The sequence below is a fragment of the Ambystoma mexicanum genome, chromosome 5q (genome assembly GCF_040938575.1).
Source record: "Ambystoma mexicanum isolate Mex_15411 chromosome 5q, UKY_AmexF1_1, whole genome shotgun sequence".
NCBI classification, from domain to species: Eukaryota; Metazoa; Chordata; class Amphibia; order Caudata; family Ambystomatidae; genus Ambystoma; species Ambystoma mexicanum.
The window spans coordinates 419,023,098-419,048,910 of record NC_090933.1 but is presented as its reverse complement, the minus strand read 5'-3'; the positions used below and the strand labels follow the sequence as shown (position 1 = coordinate 419,048,910).

General features: G+C 44.3%; 1 protein-coding gene across 2 annotated transcripts in view; it reads right to left on the bottom strand.

Moving 5' to 3' along the window:
• LAMA3 (laminin subunit alpha 3) overlaps positions 1 to 25,813 on the bottom strand; it is a 1,348,901-nt gene that overhangs the window by 1,094,793 nt on the left and 228,295 nt on the right. For both annotated transcript variants that reach the window (XM_069620910.1, XM_069620909.1), the window contains exons 4-5: positions 5,274 to 5,392; positions 4,415 to 4,585 (exon numbers count right to left, since the gene is read on the bottom strand). In XM_069620910.1, coding sequence (XP_069477011.1) covers positions 4,415 to 4,585; positions 5,274 to 5,392 — 290 coding nt within the window. The remainder of the gene's footprint in view (positions 1 to 4,414; positions 4,586 to 5,273; positions 5,393 to 25,813) is intronic.

Here is a 25,813-nt window from a genome sequence, read left to right as displayed (position 1 = left end):
GGCTGATCTGTGGGCATAAATACAAAAGTCAGCACAATAGGCGAGGAGGGAGGCACGGCAGTGAGGAGACAGGGTCAGGCAGATCACAAGTGAATGAGGCCAAGTAAGTAGCGTGGCCGCGAGTATTAGCAACACTGCAAAAGCTAGGCAGTATGCTACATGGAGACAAGGGCCGTTATACAGGGTGGTGCAGGGTGCATTGCAATGCACACAGGGCTGAGAAGTGCACAATCATACGTAGTAAATGAGCAGGTAGGAAATGAGCAGGCATACGTAGCAACTGTGGGGGGGCGCAAGGACAATAGCTCCTGTAGGAAGGCCTGAAGCAACGATTAACACAGGTAATGTAACTGCAGGCAAACAATGTTTGGAACGTTAGCCAGTCTTACGGTTTCAGGATCAAGTTGCTAAGTAATGGGCAATCCAGTTTGGAGTCAACTCCGTGCACGATGCTCCTGATGGTAGAGGAGGCAGCAGGGGGTAGAATGGGCATAGTTACGAGATGGGCAGGAATGGGTGGGATTAGCCATAAAGACTAGCATGGCTAGGGGCAGGGAATGGGAGGGATTCATTAGCCTAACAACACTGTATCCCTGCTCAAATGTCATCTCCATTGGAAATTACAGTCCCTCATTCAAAGCCCATATATTCTGTTATTCTTTACATTTTATTACGTTTTTCACATTCCAACAGTACACATGGCCAGCTTCCGTTCACAAACTGGTTAACTTCAACATAGGCCAAAACCTCAAAATTCTCCACCCTCCTAACCTCTCTCTCCAGCCCCCCAGGTGTAAGTGTCATTCTCCATGTGACCTCAGTGAACCCTCTTAATAACATACATATTCCTCTTTGGTCAACCTAATATCGCACATTTCCCTGGTGACCACTCAAGGAAGTCTAATGCCCTAATATGCATACTAACGTTATATTGTCCTTTCATCAACCTGCAGACCTGTGCCCAGCAATCCACCCGATTTTCCCGAAGGTATCCTTATGGCGGAGGACATGTATGAACTACAAAATTCTGCCTATTCCATTTCGAGAGGGCCAACGCTCCCATGTATAGCTTCAGTTACTTGTTCCATCACATAAATATTTCTAACCATGTTGATCCATTCCCCGTTACTTGGGAGTAAGACCCTTTTCTAATGTGTCACCGGACATGCCCTGCCCGCCAGTAATAAGGAGTGAACCATATATGTGGGAGTCTGATAAAGACTTCATGAACTTCCTCTAATCCGAACAATAACATCATTGGGGACTTATCCCGGGAGATCCCATCTAATTCTTGAATCCAACCCAGGATCTTCTAACAGAAAACTTGGAGTCTACGTCAACCCCAAAACGTGTACCAGTAATCTGCCCTTGTCCCACATCCACGCCAACAAAGCGGGCTAACCCTCTGATACATTTTGGAAAGCTTTACGGGGTTGTATTGACACCTGTGCACATTTTTCATTGTGTGGAGTTTGGATTGGCACGAGACAGATACCTTGAAAGCTCCCCTACATAATTTATGCCATAGTGGAGGGTCGATTATCCTACCGAGATCCCTCTGCCAATGAGTCCTCACTCCATCTGTGGACCCCCTGCCCACCTTGCTAACCCCCCATATAGTCAAGAGATCAGTCCCCTTACATCCTTTCTGGTGTCTAAAATGTTCTGAAGGGGAGTGAGGTCCCTCTGTATACTTTCTCTCCAAACCTGCTCTGTAATCACCCCTTTCAGTTGCAAGTACAGGAAGACGGAAAGCTGACCGATCTCCAGTGCTTCTTCCAGATCTGTCATTGTGATAAATGTACCTTCCTTCCAGAGTTGCCCTATTCTTTCCATACCAGCCTCGTACCATCTCTGAAACCTCTCAGGGTTTGGAATGAGGTCTCTCATACCTGGCACCCAAATGCCTCATTGGGGAGGGCCATGTTGTTACGCCTTCAATCTCCTGGCCTTGATGCCAGATGTTCCAGATTGTCCGTAAAATGGGGTGTTCCTTGATTCCCCCGGGGGAGCCTACCCCTAGGTACCCATATCCATTCTCCTACAGTAGATGGCATGAGATGCAAGTTGTCCAGGTCTACCCATTGTAGGTCTCTTTGGGCCTGCAAATGAGGGATCAGAATTCTAAGTTGGGTGGCATTATAATATAAATATATATCTGGAAGGCCAACCCCCCCTTTATCTTTGGAGAGAGCAAGAACTTCACAAGATATACTTGCTTTTTTCCCCTGCCATAAGAACCTTAAAAGATGTTGCTGCACATCATTAAAATACTCTTTAGAGATCCGAATGGGTAACATCTGAAACAAATAGAGAATATTTGGGAGGAAAACCATCTTTAGAGCATTAAGTCACCCAAGCCAAGAAATAGATAACTTATTCCACTTTTCTAGATATGCATATCATTTTGACATTAAGAGAGGAAAATTGGCTTCATGCAGTTCACTTAAGTCCCTTGTAACATTAACCCCAAGACATCGAAGAGTACCAAGGATAATCCTCATCCCAAATGCAGAGAACCTGCCTACATCCTGATTCATTGTCCTGTCCAGGGGAAACAAATTGGACTTAATATTATTAATTTTATATCCTGAAAACTTACTGTATTGCTCAATATGCATCACTGCCACTGGTATAGAAGTCAATGGGTTCCTTACATGTAAGAGTAGGTCATCAGCATATAGCCCCAACTTATATTCAACCCCACCTAACTCTATCCCCTCAACCCGACAATCCGCCCATAAACTCTGAGCTAGTAGTTCCACGGACAAGGTGAATAGAATCAGTGAAAGGGGAGAGCCTTGTCTCGTTCCTCTACTTAACTCAAAGCACTGGGAGAAACCCCAATTCACAGCAACACAGACCCTTGGAGAGGAGTATACAGCCATAATCCCCTGTAAGAATTTAGTACCCATCCCGTACTTAACCAGCTATCGTTACAGCGTTCACTTTGCTCAGGCTTCTAATTGGCCGAGGCATTACCTTCCCCAGTAATGCCCCATAAAGAGGGGTATATTGCTGCTAGTATCTCAGCACGATGTATGGGATACCAATAGTGGGTTTTTTTAAAGTTGAGAAACAACGTGTTTGATGTTTCTCAACTTTAAAAAAAGACAAAACAAGATGGCAACCATGGACCAGTGAGAAGGGAGCTACACGTAGTACCTTCTCCCCTTCCATGGTGGTTATTGCCAGGACTGGGAAACGGCGGGAACACCAGTGTCCCCGGTGTCAGTGAGGTACTCAGGAGCACCAGGTACGTGGGGCAGGAGGGATCTATACATGTGGAAAAGAGGGCTGGGGTGGGGGAAGTGGACACGGCAGGGAGCAGGGACCACTTACCTTGGACCCGGCGGGAGAAGATGGCGGCATCAAGCTCAGAGGAGGCTTGGAGCAGGGGCTTTTTCCCTGTGGTAAAGCCCCTATTCTGAGCCTCCTGATTGGCTGGGAGGCTGTCACACCACCACTCCGAGGACATAACTAAAAATATGCCAACTTGTCAAAGGTTCACAAAAAATTGTTTCTGTTTAAAAAATGAACATCTACATACATTTCTTGGTCATCCTAGTGCAACTATTGCTAAGCATTTTCATCAGCAATAATGACTGAAAATGACATGTCGCTCAGTGAATTAAAGCTATCAAGAACATCCGGGGATGGGATTTACAATTTTTTGTTGAATGTACCCACTCCGTGGAATAGAGCACATTTCTGGATAATCAATTGTGCTGATACACATTTTATGTGGATGAAATATTTAAGATTATGTGGGGCTAATTTATGAAGTGCTACCACACATGCATTGTACTAATAGTTTAGTCCAATTTTTACTGTGAGTGAATGAGGCTGATTGACATGAGTTGCAAATGATGGTTTGATTGTTGAGGAATGATGGTTGTGTTAGGTTTTTTATTATCTGGTGTCTTATGCTCTCCTGCAATATTCATGTAATTTAATGTGTGTGTATTAAATAATGATTACTTCATTGTGGAAAATAATGTATCTCAACTAATACATTTTTGATACCTTTAAAAATAAAAAATAAAAAAAACACCTCTGGACAATTTTTCAGTATACTGTGTTACACTAATACCGTAGTCCAGGGTGTGGGGTTTTCCTGCGCCTTTCAGTGTGCTCAGTGAATTAAACCTGTGACCACAGGGAGAGTCTTTAAGCCTCAGTGCGTCCCTGATTCTGCACCTCCAACCTCTGCCTCACCCACAGCTCATCAAATGCAAAAGAATTCAGCCAAATATCCCCATCCTCCCTTTGTAACCACATCCACAAAGTTTTAAAGGGTTTATCAGCATGGGGCATTTGTACATTAGATCACTACATTTGCAGTTCACGTTGCATGTGCCTTACATTGCACATTGCTGGATAGCGTGAAAGAGCTGCGGTCAGGGGCACTCACCCTCCGGGTAACCGTCGGATCTCGTTGCGCTTTAGAAATCAAATGTCCAAGAAGGGTATTGGTTCGGAGAAAACGCAGCCGGATGTTTGTTGCCTTGGTAAAATCTCTTAGAATGGGCGAATGCAAGAAGTTTTTGGCCCCTGGGCGTCCATTCACTAAGGATACAACAACCTGTGAAAGGCAAAGAAAATATCAAATCCAAGATGCTTTCACTATTAATATTCAGTGTGCTGATGCTGCTGAAAGGGCAGGTGTGCGACTAAGTAATGAGTAGGCACCTACATAAATGCAAGAATCGGTGTATGAGCATATTGGTTACTACTGCTCAAAAGCTTTTGGGACTATTATTACTGTCATACATGAATTAGAACACCTTTAAGGAACGATGACATGGGCAAGGAAAATATGTGTTAAGATAGTACACCTAAGTATTTTGCACATACCAGACGAATATTAACAGTGTAACAAGGTGTATTTTTGCAACTTCTTTTGACCTTCCGTGCTCCTCCAGTAAATATCTATCAATGTTCCGGGAGGTTTTGTTTTCATTTTTGAGGGACTCGAAGGTCTTGGATATGCTATGTCACAAAAAATGTCTTTCTCTGTTTCGTCTAATACTGGGTTTGTAATGCTTTAAGGATCACCGCTCTATGTTTAAAAACATGGGCAAATCACCAGTAACTCTATTTGAGAAAAAGGGTCCAACACCAACTTCTTTCCTACTGTTACTTATTGGTATTTTCTTTGCTTTCCACACTCACTTTCCAAATTACGCATCAACCCATGAATCGCTCTTACCTTTCAATGAATTCAGCATAACTTAATCTCCCCATTCTTGCCACCAACCACTGGTACTTACTTCTCCGTTTTCGAGAGGCACAATCCTTGAATACTCTGTGGTGCAAATTACATCATCATCCCTTGTTATAGGTTCCCTGACACCCTTTCCAAAACGTTCTATGCAGTCTATTTTAGAATCTGGGGAAACAAGAACAATAAAAACACAGATTAAGAATAACAAAATAGCCATCGCAATATCTATTCCAATGTAGAATCAACTATACAATCCTATGCCAGGTTATTAGCCTTTATCACTACCCACATAACCACTGTAGTGGTTTTGTAGTGCCAAGCCTTGCACGTGTAGACGTGAACCGTGACCCTGCCAACAATAGTCTGTAGGGTGAAAAGTAAACAGGGCCAAGGTGAGCAAGCAAGGGGAAGAGCGGGACAAGTCAGCGAGACAAAAACGTACAGACTTGACTCACAACATGTTGAACAATGAAAACATAAGTGTGAGTGATAAAGAGCATTGGGATGCGTGCACTTGTTGGCGTTGTGACCAGCCAGAAGAACATTTGCTCTAGAGAAAGGATGAGAGCTTCCCTGTTTGGCAAGCAGAACTTTCAGGGAGGCAATCACTAATGTGGTAGTCGTATTATATTATGTCATGTTGTGGATGCAGGTTGGCCCTGGGATGTGCTCAAGAGTTCCCAGGTGTGGGGGCTTCTAACGTGATAATCATGTTGGATTCCCTCCTGTTGGTAGACAGAAAGGGATCTGGTAAAGCTGAGGCTTCCAACAGAGATGTCAGAGACAGGAATTTGCTTTGTGCAGAATGAGTGCTGGGGACACAAAATGAGAGTTTGACAAAGAATCGCCCCCACAATGAGCCATGACAGATTAGGCTCATGTGGAGAAAAGAAAGCAAGTGTCACCATCAGCGTCGGATCGACCCGTCCGCCAATCGGCCCGTGGCCGATCCGAAATCATGGCGAGGAGACCTGGGGCCGGTTCCACAAGCCTGGCCTGGGCCGGTCTCCGGCTCAGGCTTGGGCTTCACACTTCAGGAACCAGCACCCAGGGCCTCCGCCTCGCTGGACGGACGCAAGTTGCAAAGGATCTGTAAGTAAGTAACTTACAGATCCTTTGCAATTGCAGCCCTGCCGCCTGGCCAACTGCAGTGGCCTGGGCCGCAACAACATGGCGCTAGCAGCAGTCTGTGTACAAAACACTGGGAGGGAGCAGCAGGGCTGGGTGGGGCTGCCTCAGCCCGGCCAGCTCCCTCCCAGTGTATGCTTTGTACACAGACTCTGCTCTCCGGGACCGCCGCGGCACCCCAGTGCCCCCAGGATCCAAGGATTCAAGAAGGGAGGACCACATCCACGAGTCACCGAAGAACCCTGTGTGTGTGGAGACTTCAAGACCCAACCGTAAGGGCGACTCAATGTTTTCTAAAATGTTACGTTTCCCATAAAGCGCCAGAGTTCGCTGACTTGTGTTGTATGCACCATGGAAATGAGCATTCAAGAAGTATATTATGCAAGTAAATCAAATAAGTAGGACACAGACTATGGCAGAAATGCTTATCGGCAGATTTTAACACATGTGGAAAAGCCACCCAACAAAATACAGGTGTTGTATATAACTCACCCTATCGTATTATTGGTAGTCAGAACGAGACTCTTAGAACACGTAATGCACTGTACCCCTGAAATGTCTGGTACTCATTCTGTCCATACAAGCTCCCTGAAGGAACTCATCTTATATGCGGTGCATGCAAATCACAATGAATAAATGCGCAATTACCATACCACACAAAATATCGCTCCACATATATGTTAAGAGGATTCTTTCAAAGGGTTTTGTCAGAAGGCGTTTTGGTCAGGGATTCTGCTGGCAAAGATTGATTGGCACTCCACGCCATGCGTGTGTTTGGCGCTTACGTTCCAGATAGTGCCTTGATAATGTCTACTACTGTTAACCAGAAGGGACACTTGCTTGCACATGCACGGTTATGTGTCTGGGCTGATTCTATTTTCTACAGCACTACACGTTGCCTTGCGGCCACTTTGCACTTTGTATTTCACTTTTGGTCTGTGTCCAGGTTATCTGGCCTCCCTGACCGTCATTCAGCCACTGAGTGTTCACATGCTGTGGTGCGGGCCAACCCGGATTGGATTGGGGTGCATTGTTGGAGCGGTGTGGGGTACAGCATGGGGTGCTGCAGGTCAAGATGGGGTCTTTGGTTGTGCAAATGTTTCCAATTTGGCCTGCCGGCCAGTTTACCATTGAATTGCTGCATTGAGGAGATGTCTCCTGTTAATAACATTTTGTTATGCTGGGTCATTTTGTGTCGATGGGAATGGTGTTAATATATATTTCCCTAATATAAATGGATTGGTTTGGCACTTTTTTGTGATGTCTGTTTCAAATCGAATTTACAAATTGCATGAAATGACAATAAAGCACACCTCAATTGAAGTGTGACTGACGTTGTGAACATTTCCAAAACGTTCTTATTTACAATAACCGTGTACATGTTTATGGAGGCCTCGACCATCTGGCCACTTGATGTGCTATGTCAAACATTGACTTCATTGTGCCACGATGAATGCTTTGTTGTAGTGTGCCTATCTTTATTCCCACCTCCCTGGCATGCTGTGTTCAGGATGAGGTAACGAGTGCCCAGAGAATGGGATGTCCTGTGAGTGCACTGCTTGCCCTATTTTGTCAACCTCTGATTCTGAAGCCTGTAAACTAAAAGTAGATGCATGCAGGCTTGACATGCTGCCAAATTTGCACCAGACGTGCAGAATAACTTTACTGGTCTGCTGTTAAATCTCAGTTACCAGTTTAATGGTATCCACTACAGAATAATTGCTCATTTTACTAGAGCCGATATGATAGCTGAGTGGGTTGAGTGCTCGCTGCTGCGATGTGTGTGTGATTTGCAGGTTCGAATCCCAGCAAGGCCATCTCAGCCTTTCATCCTTCTGAAGTTGATAAATGAGTACCAACATAAGAGCTTAAGCAGAAGTGCTATACAATAACATAATATAATTTGGCATTGGATGTCTGCTTGAGTTCACAGTAATCTGACAATATGGATCTATACACACAGATATTAATGATACATATGGTGATCCATTCTTGTATGCAAAGTTATGTTATTTTATGTGTTGTAATGTAACAGACACATGAGCCCTTCATAAGTAGCATTTTCTGTAAAGTCGTGAATTGACACGATTCACAGATGATGGTTTGAGGGCCACTTATTTTGAGGCGTGGGGTGGGCCACTTTTTTGAGGCGAGGGGTGGGCCACTTTTGTAAGGCGAGAGTGGGCCACTTTTTTGGGGGTGTCCGGGCCTATTTTTTGTCCCAGTCCGACCCTGGTCACCATCACATGTAATTAATTGGTAGATAAGCCACTGGAATGTAGTATCAGAGAATTTAATAAGAGGTAAGGTTGACAAATAATGAAATGGCGGGCTAGCTAGGCCAAAGGAGACATTCACATTAAGGGCAACACTCTAGGAGGGCAACCGTCCATTATATAAGGCCTGTCTCACGTCTTAGGCACAGACTTTGAAGCCTTCTTCCACTGCCTAGGTATGTTCAACCGGTAAGGAAATAAAATAAAAATAAAAAAGGATGAAAAAAGGCTGAAAATGAAATGTAGGCTACACCCCCAATGATGTCATGATAGGTAAAGCCTTTATGTTGGTTCTCTAGCTCTAGCAGACATTGTGATGCCCTGATAGATTTATTAAAGTTGGGTTGGCTATTACTCCTTCCCTTTCTAGTGCACTCTTGGGCTTTTCTGGCAGTGAAGCTGCATCGTCCAGCTCCGTCTACCCTTCCCAACCTGGGCTGCAGTTACTGTGTCCTGTTAAAAGGGGCAGCTGGGGAGTCTTGGGTTCAGAAGAGTTGTAGAGTTTGCTTACCAGCTTACATTTTCAGCTGTACTTTGGGCGTTGTGACCCTTTTCCTGAACCAAGTGCCGTTAATGTGTATTATTTATTTATTGGGGTGTTTCTGACACCTGACAGCTGCGTCACAGCCCTTGTCAGCCTTGTACAGCAATGTTACATTACTGTGCAACGACAGAACAAGACATGACATAATTCAGCACGACAACACATGACTCATTTTAGAGTGCCAGCATAGCAAATGTTCCATTCCCATTATGTCCAAAAAGTGTAGAGGGGGAATCAATAAATGAACAAAACGCTGTGAAGAATAAAAATGGTGTTTGGCAACAAAATCGATATTTGGAAGTATTACAATAAAACATAAGAAGTGAAAGCCCAGCGGGCGTGAGGATGGGGGGCTGTGTGGCAGTAGGGGAAAACGGAGGACATCAATGATGAATGAAGGTGTACCTTATATAGCAGAATTTCATTTGAACATTTCAGGGCAAGACGCATTTGGAAACATCACGTAGAGCTGAAGAGGCCAACATTGCACATGTCACATCGCACAGACAATCACACACGCACACAAACATGGAGAGGAACATACATATGTAAATAAACACATCAATAAAAACATGAAATGAGCAAAAGTCCCTTAAAAAATAAAAATTACTTTTGGCAACAAAATCGAAATTGTAAAGGGAGAATTAAATTAAAACACAAAGAATCCAAAGAAGTGTCAGTCAAGCATGAGAGAGAGAGTGTGTGTCTGTGTGTGTGTGTGTGTGTGTGTATGCGTGTGCGTGCGTGCGCGCACCCCGGTGGAGACACTCCCATCAAGCCAGACAAAATTTACACATTAACAGAATATCATGTAAATATTTTTAGCAACAATGCATGGGAAAAAAATCATATATGTTTTAACACAACAACGTTGCATAACATGTCGCACCACACACACACACTGACCCTTTGCCAGGTTCACCTCTTCCAGACTGTAGTTAGGCTGGAAAAGTGAGAATCAGTGAAGAGCCAAAGAAAAGGGGAATAACAAGCCTTGATACCTGTCCTCCATTCCACCCTGAGGCAAATGTCTTTATGGCTTTCATCTAGGACGAATTAAGCCCCGCCTACAGGAGAAAATGTGGGGTCTGCTCTGTTGGAAAAAGTATGCTGAAAACTGGAGCAAGTCTAATCATTTGAAAGCAACAGTGGTTTTCAGAATGTAGACGTATTTGTATGATTTAAAGGATTGTACTGCACTAACATGCTGCCTTAGAATCCGTTTACTAGCACTCAGTCTTGTCTAACTTTCTCAAGCCACGCTGCAGTTACCGTGTCCTGCCAGTAGAAGGCATCAGAGCCTGCTTACCATTTGCAAGTCTACTTTGGGCGTTCTGGCCCTTTCCATGCACTGAGTGCTGATAACTTGTACTATTTATTTATTTATTTATTTGGGTATTTGTAGAATACTACATGTCACCTTTCAACTGCTTCTTAGCTCCTGTCGGACTTGCACATACACGTATAACAAAACTTATATTAGAAGGGAGTGGATACATAGACATATTAATAAATAAACCGAAAAATTAGCAAAACACCCTGAGAAACTGGTGGTGTTTACTAGTTCCATGTGTTATGTAATTTTATGATACTCGTCTTGTATAATGCACACCTCACCACAATAGTGCTCTTAAAGTGCTGAGCTTAATCTATGTAGAGGCAAATTGTGCCCTTCCCAAGGTGGCAGTCAGATAGTGAACTGTGGGGTGAAAAGGAAATAGGGCAAAGAACAACGGGCAATGGAACGAGTGGGAAAACTCCAGGAGGTAGTAATGTCCAGACTTAACTCATAACATCTAGGGAAATGAAAACATAAGGCTGAGCGATAGTGAGCCTTGGGATGTAAGCTTCATTTATTGGTCAGAGGAATTTTCATGAAGGCAATTACTAGTGTGGTGGTGAAATTACATTAAGCTATGTGTGGATGGGTGATGGTCTTGAGTTGTGTACTTAGTGCTTAGAAGTTGTGGGAGTTACTAACCAACTAATCATATTAGATTCCGTCCTGATGATAGACAGAAAGGCTTCTGGTAAAGTTGAGCAAGCTGATAGAGGTGTCTAGTGGCTAGTAATACAAAATAAACCGACTGATAATGCAGGGAGACAACCAAAGGAGACTGGATGCTAAATTTCACTGTCATGGGTAGTTATGGTCTATGGCAGAAGTGAAGATTGAGGTTACCCGCATTAGTACTGGGTCTTACTTGCACCTCTTGTGCAATCTACTTCAGTACAGTATGCTATTGTAAGATAACCACCGAGGAAGTTGTTAATGCAATATCGAGATGCCGCCAGGAATGCTGATCCGATGTGAGGAATGCTCCTTGGGCACTCAGAGTGTCGTAACGAACTCGGTGAGACTTGCTTTGACGAATCGTATTCCTTGTTTCTGCGGTGTGCTTGTTCCTCTGACACCTGCGACTCTGGACTCCTACCACTCCGTTCTTCTGGTGGTGGTCTGGTCCTGCATACAGGTTCTTACTGTTTCGGTGGTGTCTTGTTTCCCCTTGACACTCCTCTGCAAAGTTCTTCCAGCTGTTGTCTGCTGTGTTCTGCAGGTCTCCGCTGTACCCATTGCTCCATCGCCATTCTTATACACAAACATCTTTAGATTGCTGCCTGATTTTTCATCCAAAATTCAAGCTCCTATTTTTGATTTGCGTGTCAAATATTTTTTTCCTGTGTGGTTTCCGTCTCCACTGGCCCCGTCTTGCGTACTGTCTGCGAGTCACTGGTCAAGTTAACAAGTGGAAGGAAAGACTTTACTGCAACTCATCCAAAAGAGCTCCGCAACATGAGGGGAGGGCGATCACTGACAAGTACCAGTTCATGAAGGAGGATAATGAGTTGAAAAGAGAATCAACAAGAGAAAAGAAGTTGTTTACCAACCGTGCATATCCAGGAGTAGTCTATGACAAGCCACTGGCATAAAGTTGCACAGTCTTAAAAGAAGCAACACATGAATACATATGTGAAGAAAAGAAAAAGGAATCATGGCAAACTAACTGGCGGGCGACTCAGTGATGTCACTGCACTCACGAGACGTTATAACATTCCCGGCAGTCAACACCAGTGCTGGAAAACCAATGCCACCGTGATGAAAGCCAAGCAAGGAAGAGGATTAAAAAAGATGAAAAATCAAGAAAAAAGAAGCAAGTAGTCTGTACATTACAAATAGTAATACAGAAACGCGCTAAACTACCAATTAAATAGAAAAACGAAAAAAGAAATGGAACAAAGTTGACCACAATGAACAATCCTAAGAGTAGCAATATCAAGGCAGTGACAAAAACGTTTAAAATGCAAGAAACACAATGAATGAAGTCCTAAAACACACAAAGCTCAGAAGAGAACAAAAGTGTAAAAAAAGACACAAATAAAAAAAGCAAAACAATAGTGTAATCCAAAATCACATAACTAACTAAAAAACGAAGAACAGTAACATCAATCACAATTGCAGAGGGTAGTGGCTATGTAAACAGAATCAAATAAAACAGATCAGGTTCTGATCATCATTGAGACCTTTAGGAAAGAAAGATGATAAAGCTTCTATCCAAAACGCTTCCTGTCGCGGAGATCTATTTTTTAAGTGCCCGTAATGAGAGTGGTGTTAGGGAGATTTCTCTTAAGCCTTGTTCTCAAGGCCTTTGGTATTTCTTCCTTCATTAGCCACCAGGGATTCCCTTAAGTTTCAATAGGCTCCCCAAGTGATAGAGTGATAGAGTGGCGGGGCAGCCCAGGCTTTAATCTTTGAAGAGGGGTGGTTAACAAGCACAGCGCACACTTTTCACAAATACCTAATGAGAGATCGTCCACACACCATGTTTTGTATTTTTATACAAATGTATTCTTGATACAGAAAAGGCAAGAGATAAAACACTGTAAAGCAAACTTTACAAAACAAATGTGCCACACTGGAGCAGAAAAATAGCACGTTTTTAGAATTTCTCAATAGTTTAGTAAAAAAGTCGCCCAATGAAGAGAAAACTCAGTTGCGGGCGAGTAAAATGTTTTTTTCTTCTTCTGGAAGTAATATGGTTTTTTAGAGAAGCCAAGGGAGAACAGGTTTGGGCAGAATTTTGAAGAGTTTTTAAAGAAACAGTTTTCGGAGCTCCAGTGGAATTTGGGCAATAGAAGACTCTTGGTTTGGTGGAGGGGAACCCAGATGGAGATCAAGTTTAAAATGAACTCCCAGCAGCGCTAGAGTGTCAGAGAGCCATACCCAGCTTCCAAGAAAAAGGTATGCAACAGGTAGTTTTGCGGTTGTCAGGAGAAATTACTGTGCTCATTGTTTGACAACCACTGAAGATGACAGTGATCACACACCAGTCCCGGAGCCCCTTTCCCCTCCCCTTGGGCCGATGGTCTGAGCAATAGGAGCAGGAAGTCAAGGAAACTGCTGTCAGTGGTAGTCAAAGATGCAGGGTTCCTCTGTCATCCTCTGGCTCGGGAGTCTGCTTCTGAGGATGGGGTAGACTGCAGAAGAACTCAGGGAAGGGTGATTGTTTGAGATTTACCCACAGAGAATCAATGGGGTGGAGCCAGCCATGAAAAAAGGTCTAATAGGGGTGTTTGTCAGAACGGTTGTAAAAAAAAGGACAGCTTGGCCTCCGGAACGTTCTTGGTGGGAAAGACAAGGCTGAAGAGCTTGATTGATGTCGTTGGAGGAAGACTAAATAAGGTGAAGATAGGGCAAAAAAAGGGGGGCTTGACTCGATAAGGCAATTTACATAAAGGAGACAAGGAGGAGTCAACAGCTACCCCTTTTAAAGCGTGCAAAAGTAGGTAGGCCTAAAGAGCAGTTAGCTAGTTTATACAAATACTAGCTGTTGGTGGTCACAAAAGGGCTGGAAAATTCTTTAAAGAAAAAACAATTAAATGTATTCATAGGTTTAGACACATATCTAAAATCTGTAGGTCCACAAATACAAAATAGAACCTTTAAAAAACACATGTAATTTTCCAGCTTTTTTGTGACCACCAACAGCTAGTATTTGTATACACTAGCTAACTGCTCTTTAGGCCTACCTACTTTTGCACGGTTGAAAAGGGGTAGCTGTTGACTCCTCCTTGTCTCCTTTATGTTGGAGGAAGACTGTCAGTGCAGATGGCACAGAGAATCTTTGGGGCACTGGCAGTGTGGGGACCAGGGGTGTCGGGACTCGGGGCTAGCTAGCCTTTTGGTTGTAGCCCCTGAGCTTCTATCCGGGGCTACAACCAAAAGGCCCAGGGCTATAGCCCCCCCCCCAGCACCCTCTAGCAACTCCTCCGGTGGGGACTCTCACTTCTGGGTCCGGTGATGCAAGCAAGGTCAGGGGCTTATGGGGTATGGGGCCTTCGAGCAGGAGAGGTGATCAATTTGAATAATTTGTCCCCACCAGATCTGGGGAAGGATTGCTGCAGTTCATTCCTTCTGGTCATCTGGAAAGTCAGAGCTTGCCGTTTGATTCACTGCAGTGTTGAAAGTGTTTGAGCAGTTATTTGATCCTTCCACGTGGCAGCCATGCTTCCTGGAATGCAGGTTCAGAGATCCAGCATTAGGTAAAGTGAGTGGGTTGCGGGGACTGCAGGTATCCCATCGGGAGACAGTGAGTGAACACATTGTGCAACATTCAAACAGAGAGATGATCAGCCTATGGCTGCCTCTCCTTCCAAACACACCAAGGCACTCAGGAAGGGCTCACACACACAAACGAAGGAAATCCCAACTGTCCCAGTATCTGTATCTGGCGATCAGAACAATTATTATTTATTTATTTGTGGCATTTAGTTAATTACAAACTTTTGTCTATCACAATCGCAGGTTACAAAACAAAACAAATCATCTTTAAAATTCCTATTTTTTGAGTTTCTTTAAAAAGAGAATCTCCAAAAATGTCACTAATGCATGAGTTACTCCTGCGTTTTGTCCTCCAACGAGAGCCTCCCTCCAAGCTTCCGCGTTAAGACAACATTTTTTGTAGAAATACAAAGTTCTAGATTCTATGTGATCTTAGGGAAGGGCAGTACAAGATTAAGTGACTCAAGGATTCCACTTTTCAGCTCATAATGTGTCCTGTGTGTGCAGAATGTTTAGCCTGAACCTAAGGAACAGGTCTCAAAGGTATAGCAGAGTCATGTTGAATGATGCAGAAAGATTTTTTGAGAGGGTATGGGCTTTAGAGCTCACTCTTTTTAGCTCTGTCCCTCTCCAATCATCATCCCAAAGCACCCTTTTATCATGCGCAGGATTTCTAATTAGCAGGCCAGTTGATAAGCGCAGAGTCGCCAAGGTGTCATTACATCTATCTAGCCATATCTTCAGAGACCAATCAGGGGTTATGGCGTTGTTTGTCAAGAGGATCTTATATTGAGGTGGACAATCAGCGGTATGCAATTTACCAAAGAGCAACAGTGACTTCTAAATCACCCTCACGTACAACGATATAAGGCCGAGTTTGTGTCTGATCACCGCCACGGTTACTGCATTGGGTAAGCGTAGAATCTGTCTCCAGAATCTGCCTTCCAGGCAGTCCCATAACTCCCACGGCAGTCTGAGACAGACCTCTGCGACGTAGGTGAGAGCTGGAGTCACTTTCTGGTTGTAGTAGTGAATGATTAGTAAAAGCAAATATTTTCCATATTTCCATGCAATTAATACACCTTCAGCAGTTTGTTGTTTGGTTTTGGCCCCTAGATGTTCTATGCACGGGGTTTCACAGGCGCTAGCAATTATTATTGCGCTTAGATATTTTATGGACAGGACTGGTCTGATTCTGTGGTTATTTAAGATCCAGCTTAACAATTTTGTCCTTCGGCCTTTTCGATTCTCCAAAATCATTATTACGGTTTTGTTGGTGTCGATTTTCAGGCCCTTCTGTTCTACATACTTTTGTAGGATGTCTACTTTCTTTTTTTATGTTTTACAATTTTTATTTTACATAAACAATCATGAACATGAATAATCCAATAAACACACAGCCAATCAATACAATGTAAATAAGCAACATATCACAACCAATTTAAAAATAACCATCAATGTACTAAAAATAGAACCGATTGAAGAAGAGAAAAAAAAAAAAGGAAGGAAAGAGAGAGGAAAAAAGAGAGAGCAAATGCAAGTAAGAAGGATTAAGAAAACTAATTTCTTTTGTAGACTGCACAGGGTTCTATCTAAGATAACTAAATCATCTGCATATAGAAGCCATCCCATCATATAACCGTTGGTTTTTGGGGAGCATGAAGGTGGAGGCTCCATGACATTGCTCAGGTCAGCGATGAACTTGTTGAATAAAGCAGCAGCTGGGGTACATCCTTGTTTTAGGCCTCTGGAGGTTGGAATAGGCTTTGACAGATGCCCCTCTTTGTCAAGTCTAATTTGCAATGACATCCCTGCATACAAATTCCTGATTTCCAATAGAAGATCTTCTGAACAATCACTGGTGGTCATTTTCTCCCATAGTTGTTCTCTATTTATGCTGTCAAAGGCTTGTTCTATATCAACGCAGGCTAAGTAGATTTTACAATCACCTCTTAAGGTCTTCATCTTTACGAGACTCAATAGCAGCAGATTCTAGTCACAGCCTGCACCTTTTAAAAATCCTGTTGGATGGGGATCATAATTTCCTGAGGCTTTCACCCACTCATTTAAGCGTCTCAGTAGAACTCCGGTGAGGATTTTGCACAAAACATCAAGGAGGGAAATCGGGCGATAGTCTTTCGGGTCAGCTCGATCACCCTTCTTGGAAATTGGTATTATCACAGATTTCCTCCATGATGTCGGGACGTCACCTCTCAACATGATCCTTTGAAATAGAGATTGGCAGAACTCAGCCCACAATTCAGGAGCGGTTTTCCATATTTCGTTGGTCACGCCATATGGTCCCGGGGCACAGGAGCTGCTGCATTTCTTAATTATTAGTAAGATTTCTTCTTTAGCAAGGGTGCTGTTCCACTGTTTCTGTTTTTCAGACAGTTGTTCAGCTTGCAAATGAGAAGAACTGTTACAAAATGGGAGATCCATATCAGTTGAGGAATGGGGTTAAGCTGGAGGGAGCCATTGGCTGCTTCGCTACCCTTCAGGAGCTGCCACAGATTCCGAGTGTTCTGTGGTTTTAGTGCTTGTAACATTAGTTCTCCATCTCTTTAATACAGTATCGATCTGTGGGCAGAAATCCTGTTTCAATGTTTTTGCCTGCGCTTCTTGGTTAGTTGGGCTCTGATAACCATGGGTGCATCCCGCAGAGCTCTTAGGTCTTTACAGAGTATGCATTTTTGGGTTTTAACTGCTCCGTCAAACACGTGCCTGGCTTTGAAAAAAGGTTTATGGCTTTTGCAAGATTGTTCTCTAAAGGTAGTCAGTACCGGATTGTACTCCACAGTTTCATCAGCACACTCTTGCCATGCTCGGATACCGTCTGTTAAGCACAGTAATTCTTGTGATCTAAGGCACAAACTGTTCCTACTAGGGGCCAATTCAACTGTTTGTTTCCACAGTTCAACTTTTGGTTTGCCTGTCATGTTGCATGATTGGATCACAGGATTGTGGTCACTGGCTTGTGCAGGAAGAACTTTCAGGGTGGCAACCCTTGTCATTACGATCCTAGACACAAAGAAGTAGTCCAGGGTTGCGCTCTGATTTCCATTGTGCCAAGTTTTGGCACTGTCAAGGTCTCCTTGCATGTTCCCATTCAACATGTGGAAATGTCTTCATTCGGTTTCAGCAATCCATTGGCTATTGGGCATCCACCTCTCCCGTCATGCATGCTCGTTTTTAGGCAGTCAATGCTGAGGCGGCCACAAATTATTAGGAATGGCTCGCTTATAGCGGCATATAATTCACTGATCCAAGCCATAACTGTGTTCACAAATTCGGGTGATTTCCCCACTCTCTGGTTTCCAATAGCGATTCACTAAAACCAGATGACCGTGGGTACTCAGGAGGTGTTTGGGGAGTCTAAGGAGCAGTACCTGGATGTACTGATTTGGATCAATAGCTCAAATAACCTTCAGTTTTAATCTGTTTTTTTACAGCAATCAGTAGACCAGAAACAGGTGAAAATCCATCTAAAGGGGGAGTTGCGAGGAGCCATGTTTCTTGTACATCTATAATTCCAAGGTTCACTATTGGTAAAGGTAGACCTTGGAAGAGATGGGTGAAGCCCTGAGTGTTCCAAGACCCAATGTCCAACTTCCAGGAACCTTCAGATGATTGGGTCTAGGCTTCAGTTGAGGAAGTTAACGCTCTGGCCAACCAGTCCCATGATTGTAAATTACACGAGGCAGTGGAATAGGGGGTGCCATGAGGGATTTGGTGGTCTAATTCCTGTTTGGAGATGGGTCCTCTAATGGTTATGCTAAGAGGCTCCAGGTCATTGCAAAGCTGTCAGGTCTGACACACAGTGTTAGATGATCATCAGATTTTGCTCTTGTGATGGATCTTTGGCTCACAGCCGGATGTTTGACAGAGTTCCCAGATTTGATGTTTGGTGCGCGCTGTGGGGAATCAAGATCTTATGTGTCAAAGCCTAAAGGGCGGATATCATCATGTGCACCGATTAATAAGGCAGATAATGAAGCTGAGGCCATGTGCAAGATCACTCTATCATTTCCTTCCTCATTCCAAAATTCCACAATCTGAATATTATTTGTGTGCATTACTCTTAGCTTTGGAACGAAATGGAGTAAACACAGGATATTAGAGCAGTTTAGGATTAGACTGTCATTCGCTCCCAAAACTTGCTCTAAGATCACTGGATGTAGTCTTAATTTTGTTTCCTGGTATCGAGTTGTGTCATGGATAACATCATAAGATTGAATAGGGTTGTGCATGCCAGTATGTGGACCGGGGGCTTTTCTGATGGTGCCAACATTTTGTGAGTCTCCTCTGGATTGGCTGATCATTCGTTCCATTAGTGTGGAAGAATGTTCTTGTCCTTCTACGATGGCAGAGGCTTTCGCTTGTCTCTCAGCAAGTGTTAAAAAAGGGGAGATGTAAGGCGGAGCATCAATCAGTTTGCTTGTGTAACATTCAGTTGGTTGCTTTGTAGGTCAGTGGGGTACATCTTCGTAACTGGATTCATCCACAGGATCGTCATCCGTTTCCTCTTCGTAGGTTGAGAGCTGTAATATGATGACGTTCAGGGGTTCAGATTCTTCTGGTGCTCCACTTCTGTTTATAAGGGTTCTCACGTCATCATCAATGTTTTCATCAGATAATTTAGGTTGAGATTGATGACTGATAGTGCTGGTTGGTAATTTAGTCTGGCACCCCTGCATCTGGCACCTATTCTCCCAACTTCTATCAGGGTTTCAATAGATTGCGTGCCTTTGGGTTGATGGTTGGTAGGTGGTGCCAAGTTCTTCTTGTTGTTTCTAGGCATTGACATGTTTATGGTTTTCTTTATTTGGTTCTCTTAGTCGACTTCTAAATTTTAGTGCCGCAAAGGGACCTTGGTGCTAAGTACGGTGCCGCAATTTGCGGCACCGTACTTAGCGCCTTCCCCATTCCCATTGAGCCCTATGGGGCAAAAATGGGAATGGGGAAGGGCCCATGGTGAATGGGGAATTACCGCCCCGCCAACCTTGGAATGGGGCGGTAATTCCGCCATTCACCATGGCGGACCCTGGCATGGACCATGGTGCTAATAGCACGATGGTTTAGCGTCGGGGTCGTAATGAGGCCCAATGTCTTGAGCTCCTTCAAGGAAAATGTGTTTATCGGTCCATGCCTCATGGGCTAGATCAATTAGGGATTTTAAGACCACATCTTCTCATTCTTTTTCTCTTAGTCTACTCTCGCGCATTGAATGGAATTCTCGATGTGGATTAGTTTAGAGTTCATCAGTGCAATTCATGTTGTTTGATCTTTATAATTGTCACTTAGGTTCTCGTAATCTTTTAGGAAGGGCACCAACATAATTGAGACAGCAGAGGTTATGCTGTTTTGAAGTTGAACAAAGTGAGAACTCTGAAGGCTACCATGGTGAAGCACTGAAGGGTGAGAGAATTTCCTTGGGAATTGCTTCGGTGTGGAGTCTTCACTAATGTCTCAGTTGAAGAAAGATGCTCTGGTTGCTTCCAGGTCAATTTCCTGCTCAGATTTAGTAGCAGAGTCGGATGAGCGTGAAGTGGCACCTGGAATCTCCAAAGGAGCGTCGACTGTGGTCATCTGGAGAGAGTTGGGTGCTCAATAGTTGCAAGTGATGGATCCTTGGGGTGTTCTCTGTCGGTTTTGCAGTAGATGCTCCCGGTGCATTAAGTCTAGGTTTACTGGAAGGAAGTGTTTGACTAAGGCCAGTGGATTCAGCTGAGGCAGTACTCAGGCGTTTACAGCGTCGATGGTTCGGTTCCAGGCGCAAGGTCAGATCTGCAATGTCTTTGGTAAGACGAGCAGTCAGCATGGATTTCGCGTAGGATCCTCCTTTTTCTGTTCCATGGTTTGTAGGTTCCGGGATATGTGAAGGCTGGTGGGATAGAGCATTGGTATGGACTGTGAGGTTAGGGAACCTTTCCAATGTGATCGCCATTCGAGGGATGGCTCTCCTCTGAGGCATGTTCTCGGCTAACGTTGTTTTTTCGCATTGTTTCACTCACACTAGCATGCAGCAATTCTCTTCCCATTCAGTGCTGTGTTCCATGTGAGGTAGGTTTTCTAGCTTTAGGAACAACAGCATCACTAATTCTCAACAATTCAGCATCGTTAAGTATAGACCAGCTTGATGGAGATGAATTCGACTTGCTTGGGGTAGCAATGGAGTGAAGGCTGCTTGGCAAATCTAATTTAGTATGCAAACTTTGATAACATTCTGGTGGATTGAAGTGCCACCTTAAACTCATTGGGTCTGCAATAGAATTGCTCCTTTTTTGGTTTGGTAATCAGCGCCTTTGGTAGTCTTATTGGCACAACATTTCTGGGCAATATTCTCGGCGCAGACAGTGTTTGCGGCGTTGATTGGGGCTGCCACGGGGAGATTGATGTTCGAAATTGAGCCCGCGAGGCATCTGTCTGTCGGGTCATTGTCGGTTGAAGGTACGGTGTCACAGGCTCGCGTGTACCCAGTAATAACACTGATGCTGCCTATATGGGTCTCATGTTGTATAGTAGCAGAAGAAACAGTTGTTTCATGTGGGTTGTGTGTTCGTGGGGGTATGGGGAAAAGTTTGGGGTTTCTACAGGTTCACTAATCACAGTGTACAGTGTACCTGTATCGGACAGCCCGATCTTCGGGGAAATCGAGGCATTTGATAGCATAGACATAGGCACAATCACTGGCGTCAGTGGCATAGTTGGGTCCCGCTTGAGTAGCAAACCAACTTTACTCCAGGTTCTCTGCAGACAAGTAGCAACATGAGGGGTGGGCTCCATCAGCAACCCACTTCATCAAACACTCAGCCAACACTCCGCTCGACTCTATGCATCGGGTGAGGCTAGAGTGTTGGGTGTAGCTCCTCCTTGTTTAGCAGGTAGCATACAGAGACTGTAGCAGCAGGTAAGGCAGGCACAAGAGCAAGGATCGCGGTGCGGATTTAGGACAACATTCAGCCAACACGCCACACGACGCTCCACGTCGGGTGAGGTTAGAGTGTTGGATGTAGCTCCTCCTTGTTTATCAGGCACCGTGCACAGACTATAGCAGCAGGTAAGGCAGGCACAGGAGCAAGGATGGCGGTGCGGATTTGGGCCAACACTCAGCCAACACTCTGCTCGACGTTTAAACTATGTTCTAATTATGCATTTTCCTTAATATGCAGTTAAAGAAGAGTGTAGTATGAGTGACTTTTATAATGCTCACCTCTGACCTATTTACTAGATATGCCTTATAAACATATGGTTTAGGAGCTCACTCTGGAAGTGTTACATTAAAGTTGATTTTCATAATGTTAGTTGACATGCCACTTCATGAAAAGAACCCACAAAACCATCTGAATGGCACTCTAAGATTTCAGTCAATTAGGAGATGAAAATAATCTGTGTGCTCTGATTGCCTCAAGTGCCTGGCAAGTCAGAGCACATGTAACATTTGCGCGGCAAGACTAGCCAAAGGTTTGTGCACTGGTGGGCAGGCTTCCTGATTGTATGATTTGATACACGCTTCTCCCAAAATGTATGCAATATTCACAGCCGGGAAAGACAGTCTATCCAATCAGAATGTGTCTGTCTCGGGCACAAATCTATAACCACTGCCCGCACCAGCGGCATAAAATAGAAAAGGGACAAGATCCCTTTTGAAATGGTGGCAGGTATTTTAGTTCCATTATTTTTGCTTTTCCGCCAGAGATGGGTTCAAGCACTCTGTGCTGAGCTCAGCTCATCTCCCAACAACAACAAAAAAAAGATTGAAAAAAATGTGCACCCCAGTTAAATCCCAGGGTGCGAATGGCGTTCACCCAGATGGCGGGGGTGCGTGACATGGCTGCCAACGGCCTACAGCCTGAGCCAAAACCATGGCTCGGGCCGGTGGGCCTTTACCAGCCATCTCCCTCTTCATTTCAAATTACCATAATGTCAGCAAATTGTATGTGCAAACGCACAGCTAAGGATGCACTCTTGTTGACTATTTTCATCTTTTGTGTTTTCTCACTATTTGTCAAAGGTGCCTGTAGCATGTTGCTTCACATCAGATATTGCCATTTCAAAACAACACAATATAGCTGTCAAATGTGCAGGCCCCTTTTACACAAAGGCACTGCGGTGAATGTGAACTGTTACATGTGTATGATCGTTTTGATAGAATGTTTACTATTTATTAATATAGAATCCATGCAGTCCTTAGCAGGGTACTTGCACATGGGAAGGTCAAAAAGAGAGAAATCGAAGGACTGATTTACAAGAAAAAGGGGAAGTGGTCCCTGCAGTTTGGCCGACACCAATGCCGCGCTGGAAGAGGGGGGCACATTGCAGCGAGGGGGGAAAGCTGGAAGGGATGTGCTGCTTCTCGCTGCATCAGCAGGCTGTGGCTGCATTGATAGCTATCTTACTGCAGCAACCCCCAGCAACCCCCTTTTTGCAGCATATGCAAACTGGCGTTCAGTGGAGGCGCACCTACACCGATCCAGTCTTGACTGTGCATCAGAGGGTGTGCATGTTGCACAATCTGCGCACATGCCTGAGAATGGCCTTTTCTTGATCAGGCAGAGTTGTTGCACTGTTTGTAAGCGCACATTAATCGGGCCCAATCCCTTTGATGATTCTGGAACGGCCGTGTGGCTGCCATTGTTCGTTGTCAGTACAGGTGTGTCGCTGAGTTAGAGCGATTGGTTGACTTGGGCATGGACTTTGAGCCCGAGTCATCCGCAAGGCTTTTTGATGAGGTCATGGGAAGGGGCATTCTGCCAGAAATGCGGATTTCGTGTCGGGCTGCATTTGCCTCTCTCAGTCGAATCTTAGGCATTGTTCCATGTATGCTCCCACTGGAGGAAACATTATTGTGAAGTTCTGCCAGCTTCCAAAGTACAACCCCCCCCACCGTCATTTCCCAGCTTTTAGAGTTTCTATGGCCTACTTAGCGCAAATACAATGTTACTGTCAGCTATCCTGTATCTGATAAAAGCACACAAAGCCTTTGCCAGCCTTTACAGCGTTTTAAAACCTTCAATTGGAAGCATCTTTTTTTAATTATTTGTCGGGTGAGTCCAGAATAGAAAGCAGTTGATAGACCTTGTACTGGCTGCTTATGCAAAATGTGATCTAAGCGCTTTCAGTGCCCACACCATCTCTCATTTTGTCAACATATTAAGGATGCAAATGCACAAAACCGCACACACTGTAGTTTTGCAGAATGCAGATGCACTCATTGTGAATGTTGTTTTGTGGCTGCCATATGTGCATTGTGCATCAGGGCGCTTTCTTGCTTAAAATCGGGCTTTGCTTGGTGCCATTCATCGCCCTACAATCTACTGATATCTGGCCACTAGGTGGCGATGTTGCATGCAGGCTACCCTGGGGACCTGGGAGCACCTGGTGGCACAATGTGTTTGGTAAGCCGTATACACACACGTCGTTGTGCACGTGCACTGTGAACGGCCACATGGAAACACGCATTCTTCTAAAACTGCTCTTCCACTGCCAAGCGGAAAACAGGTGGAACGCTACACATGTGCCCCCTCACTTAGGTCGCCAACTACTCTTGCTGGTGTCTGTTAACTCTGTCCTTGTATTCATTTGTAAGCTAAGATGCCATTTATAGCAGAAATGACATTCTGAGGCTAAATTACATTGAGCAAATGAAGTTCCTGGATGCGGATCCTTTACAGGTTAGAATGGGTGTATGGGGGGAGGAGTACAGGAATGGAACGCACAGTGGCCACATTGACACACATACGATGGGCATCTGGGTTCTGGGCCAGTCTTTAGATGGGTACACATTACCTTGATATGAGGCAGTGATGAGCAAGGCAGCCTGGGCAGTCAGATGGGGATAGCGTGGCATCCAGTGTTCGCGCCACGTTCATTTAAATAGTGGTAAGTTAGGTCGAGTAAGTGTGTGGTGTTGGGTAGGGAGAATGGACAGACACCCGATAAATAAATAAAAGGTCAGAATGTCTAAATCGAACTTACTAAACCAAACTGACCACTTTTGAAATGAGCTCATTGCAACCATGCAGAGCTGAATATCATCGAGGATGGAAAGGGGGGGCCGGGCCAGGAAGGAAGATTTGGTGGCTGAGGGGAGAATGGTCAAGGCAGAAAGGGCCAGTCAGGGCATTTGCTATGAATCAGCTAAAAGTCATGGTTTCATTAAACGCTGCATCACTGCTGGTCCAATGGGGGACTGTGCACTCAAATCAGTCTTTAGGTGAGTTAATCACAGAGGCACGTGTTTAAAGACTGCCTGGCTCTCCCCAAATGCGTGTTAACAACTACCATGCTTCTGTGAAAGGTGCTGAGTTAGCCCCTGTGCTTCCTGACTGGCCCCTTGGCAGAGCAGCCTTATTATTATTATTATTTTTATTATGTGTTATAGTTCTCAAGGAACTTTTCACATATAGACACAAAGCATCACGTACAAATAACATGTTACAAAAGTTAAAAAAAAGCCAAACTTGCTTTTATACACATACAGAACACACTTTGCAGATTACCAGTAGCACAAACAGTCTTGAAAAAGCTTCTAAAAGTCCCATAAATGGAAACTGAAGATTAAAAGTGCCTAAGAAAGAATTTCATAAAGTAGACCCAAATTAGTCCAAGTCTAATAAGGATCTCTAGAGGAGAGTTTCTTGACTGGGTGCTAAAGTTTCTTTCATAAAGCGAATGGCAGCCACGCACCATTTAAAGGATTTATCCGTAAAAATACGTTGCCAGAGCCAGCCTATATGGACCTTCAAAAGATGCAAAAACTGTGCTTGGCGTATCCTGGACAATGCAGGGCAGTTTGCCAAGAGGTGCTGAAGAGTTTCTGTAGCGTTCTACATTTTACAGAATCAACAGAATCTTAAACTTTTAACTATTCCTCCATGGGCACCCAATAATTTGTTTGTGGGGAGCAAGTTCAAACAGAAACGTAGACACTGGCTACGCCAGTATGGCCCCAGACATTTACTCAGGTAATATGGTAGAGTTATAGAGTCTAGTGTCTAGCAGCGAACTTGGAAGCTAGCCACACTTTAGCAGGCTCCAAATCGACCACTCTTCCGCCATGCAAATCTTTCGTAGGA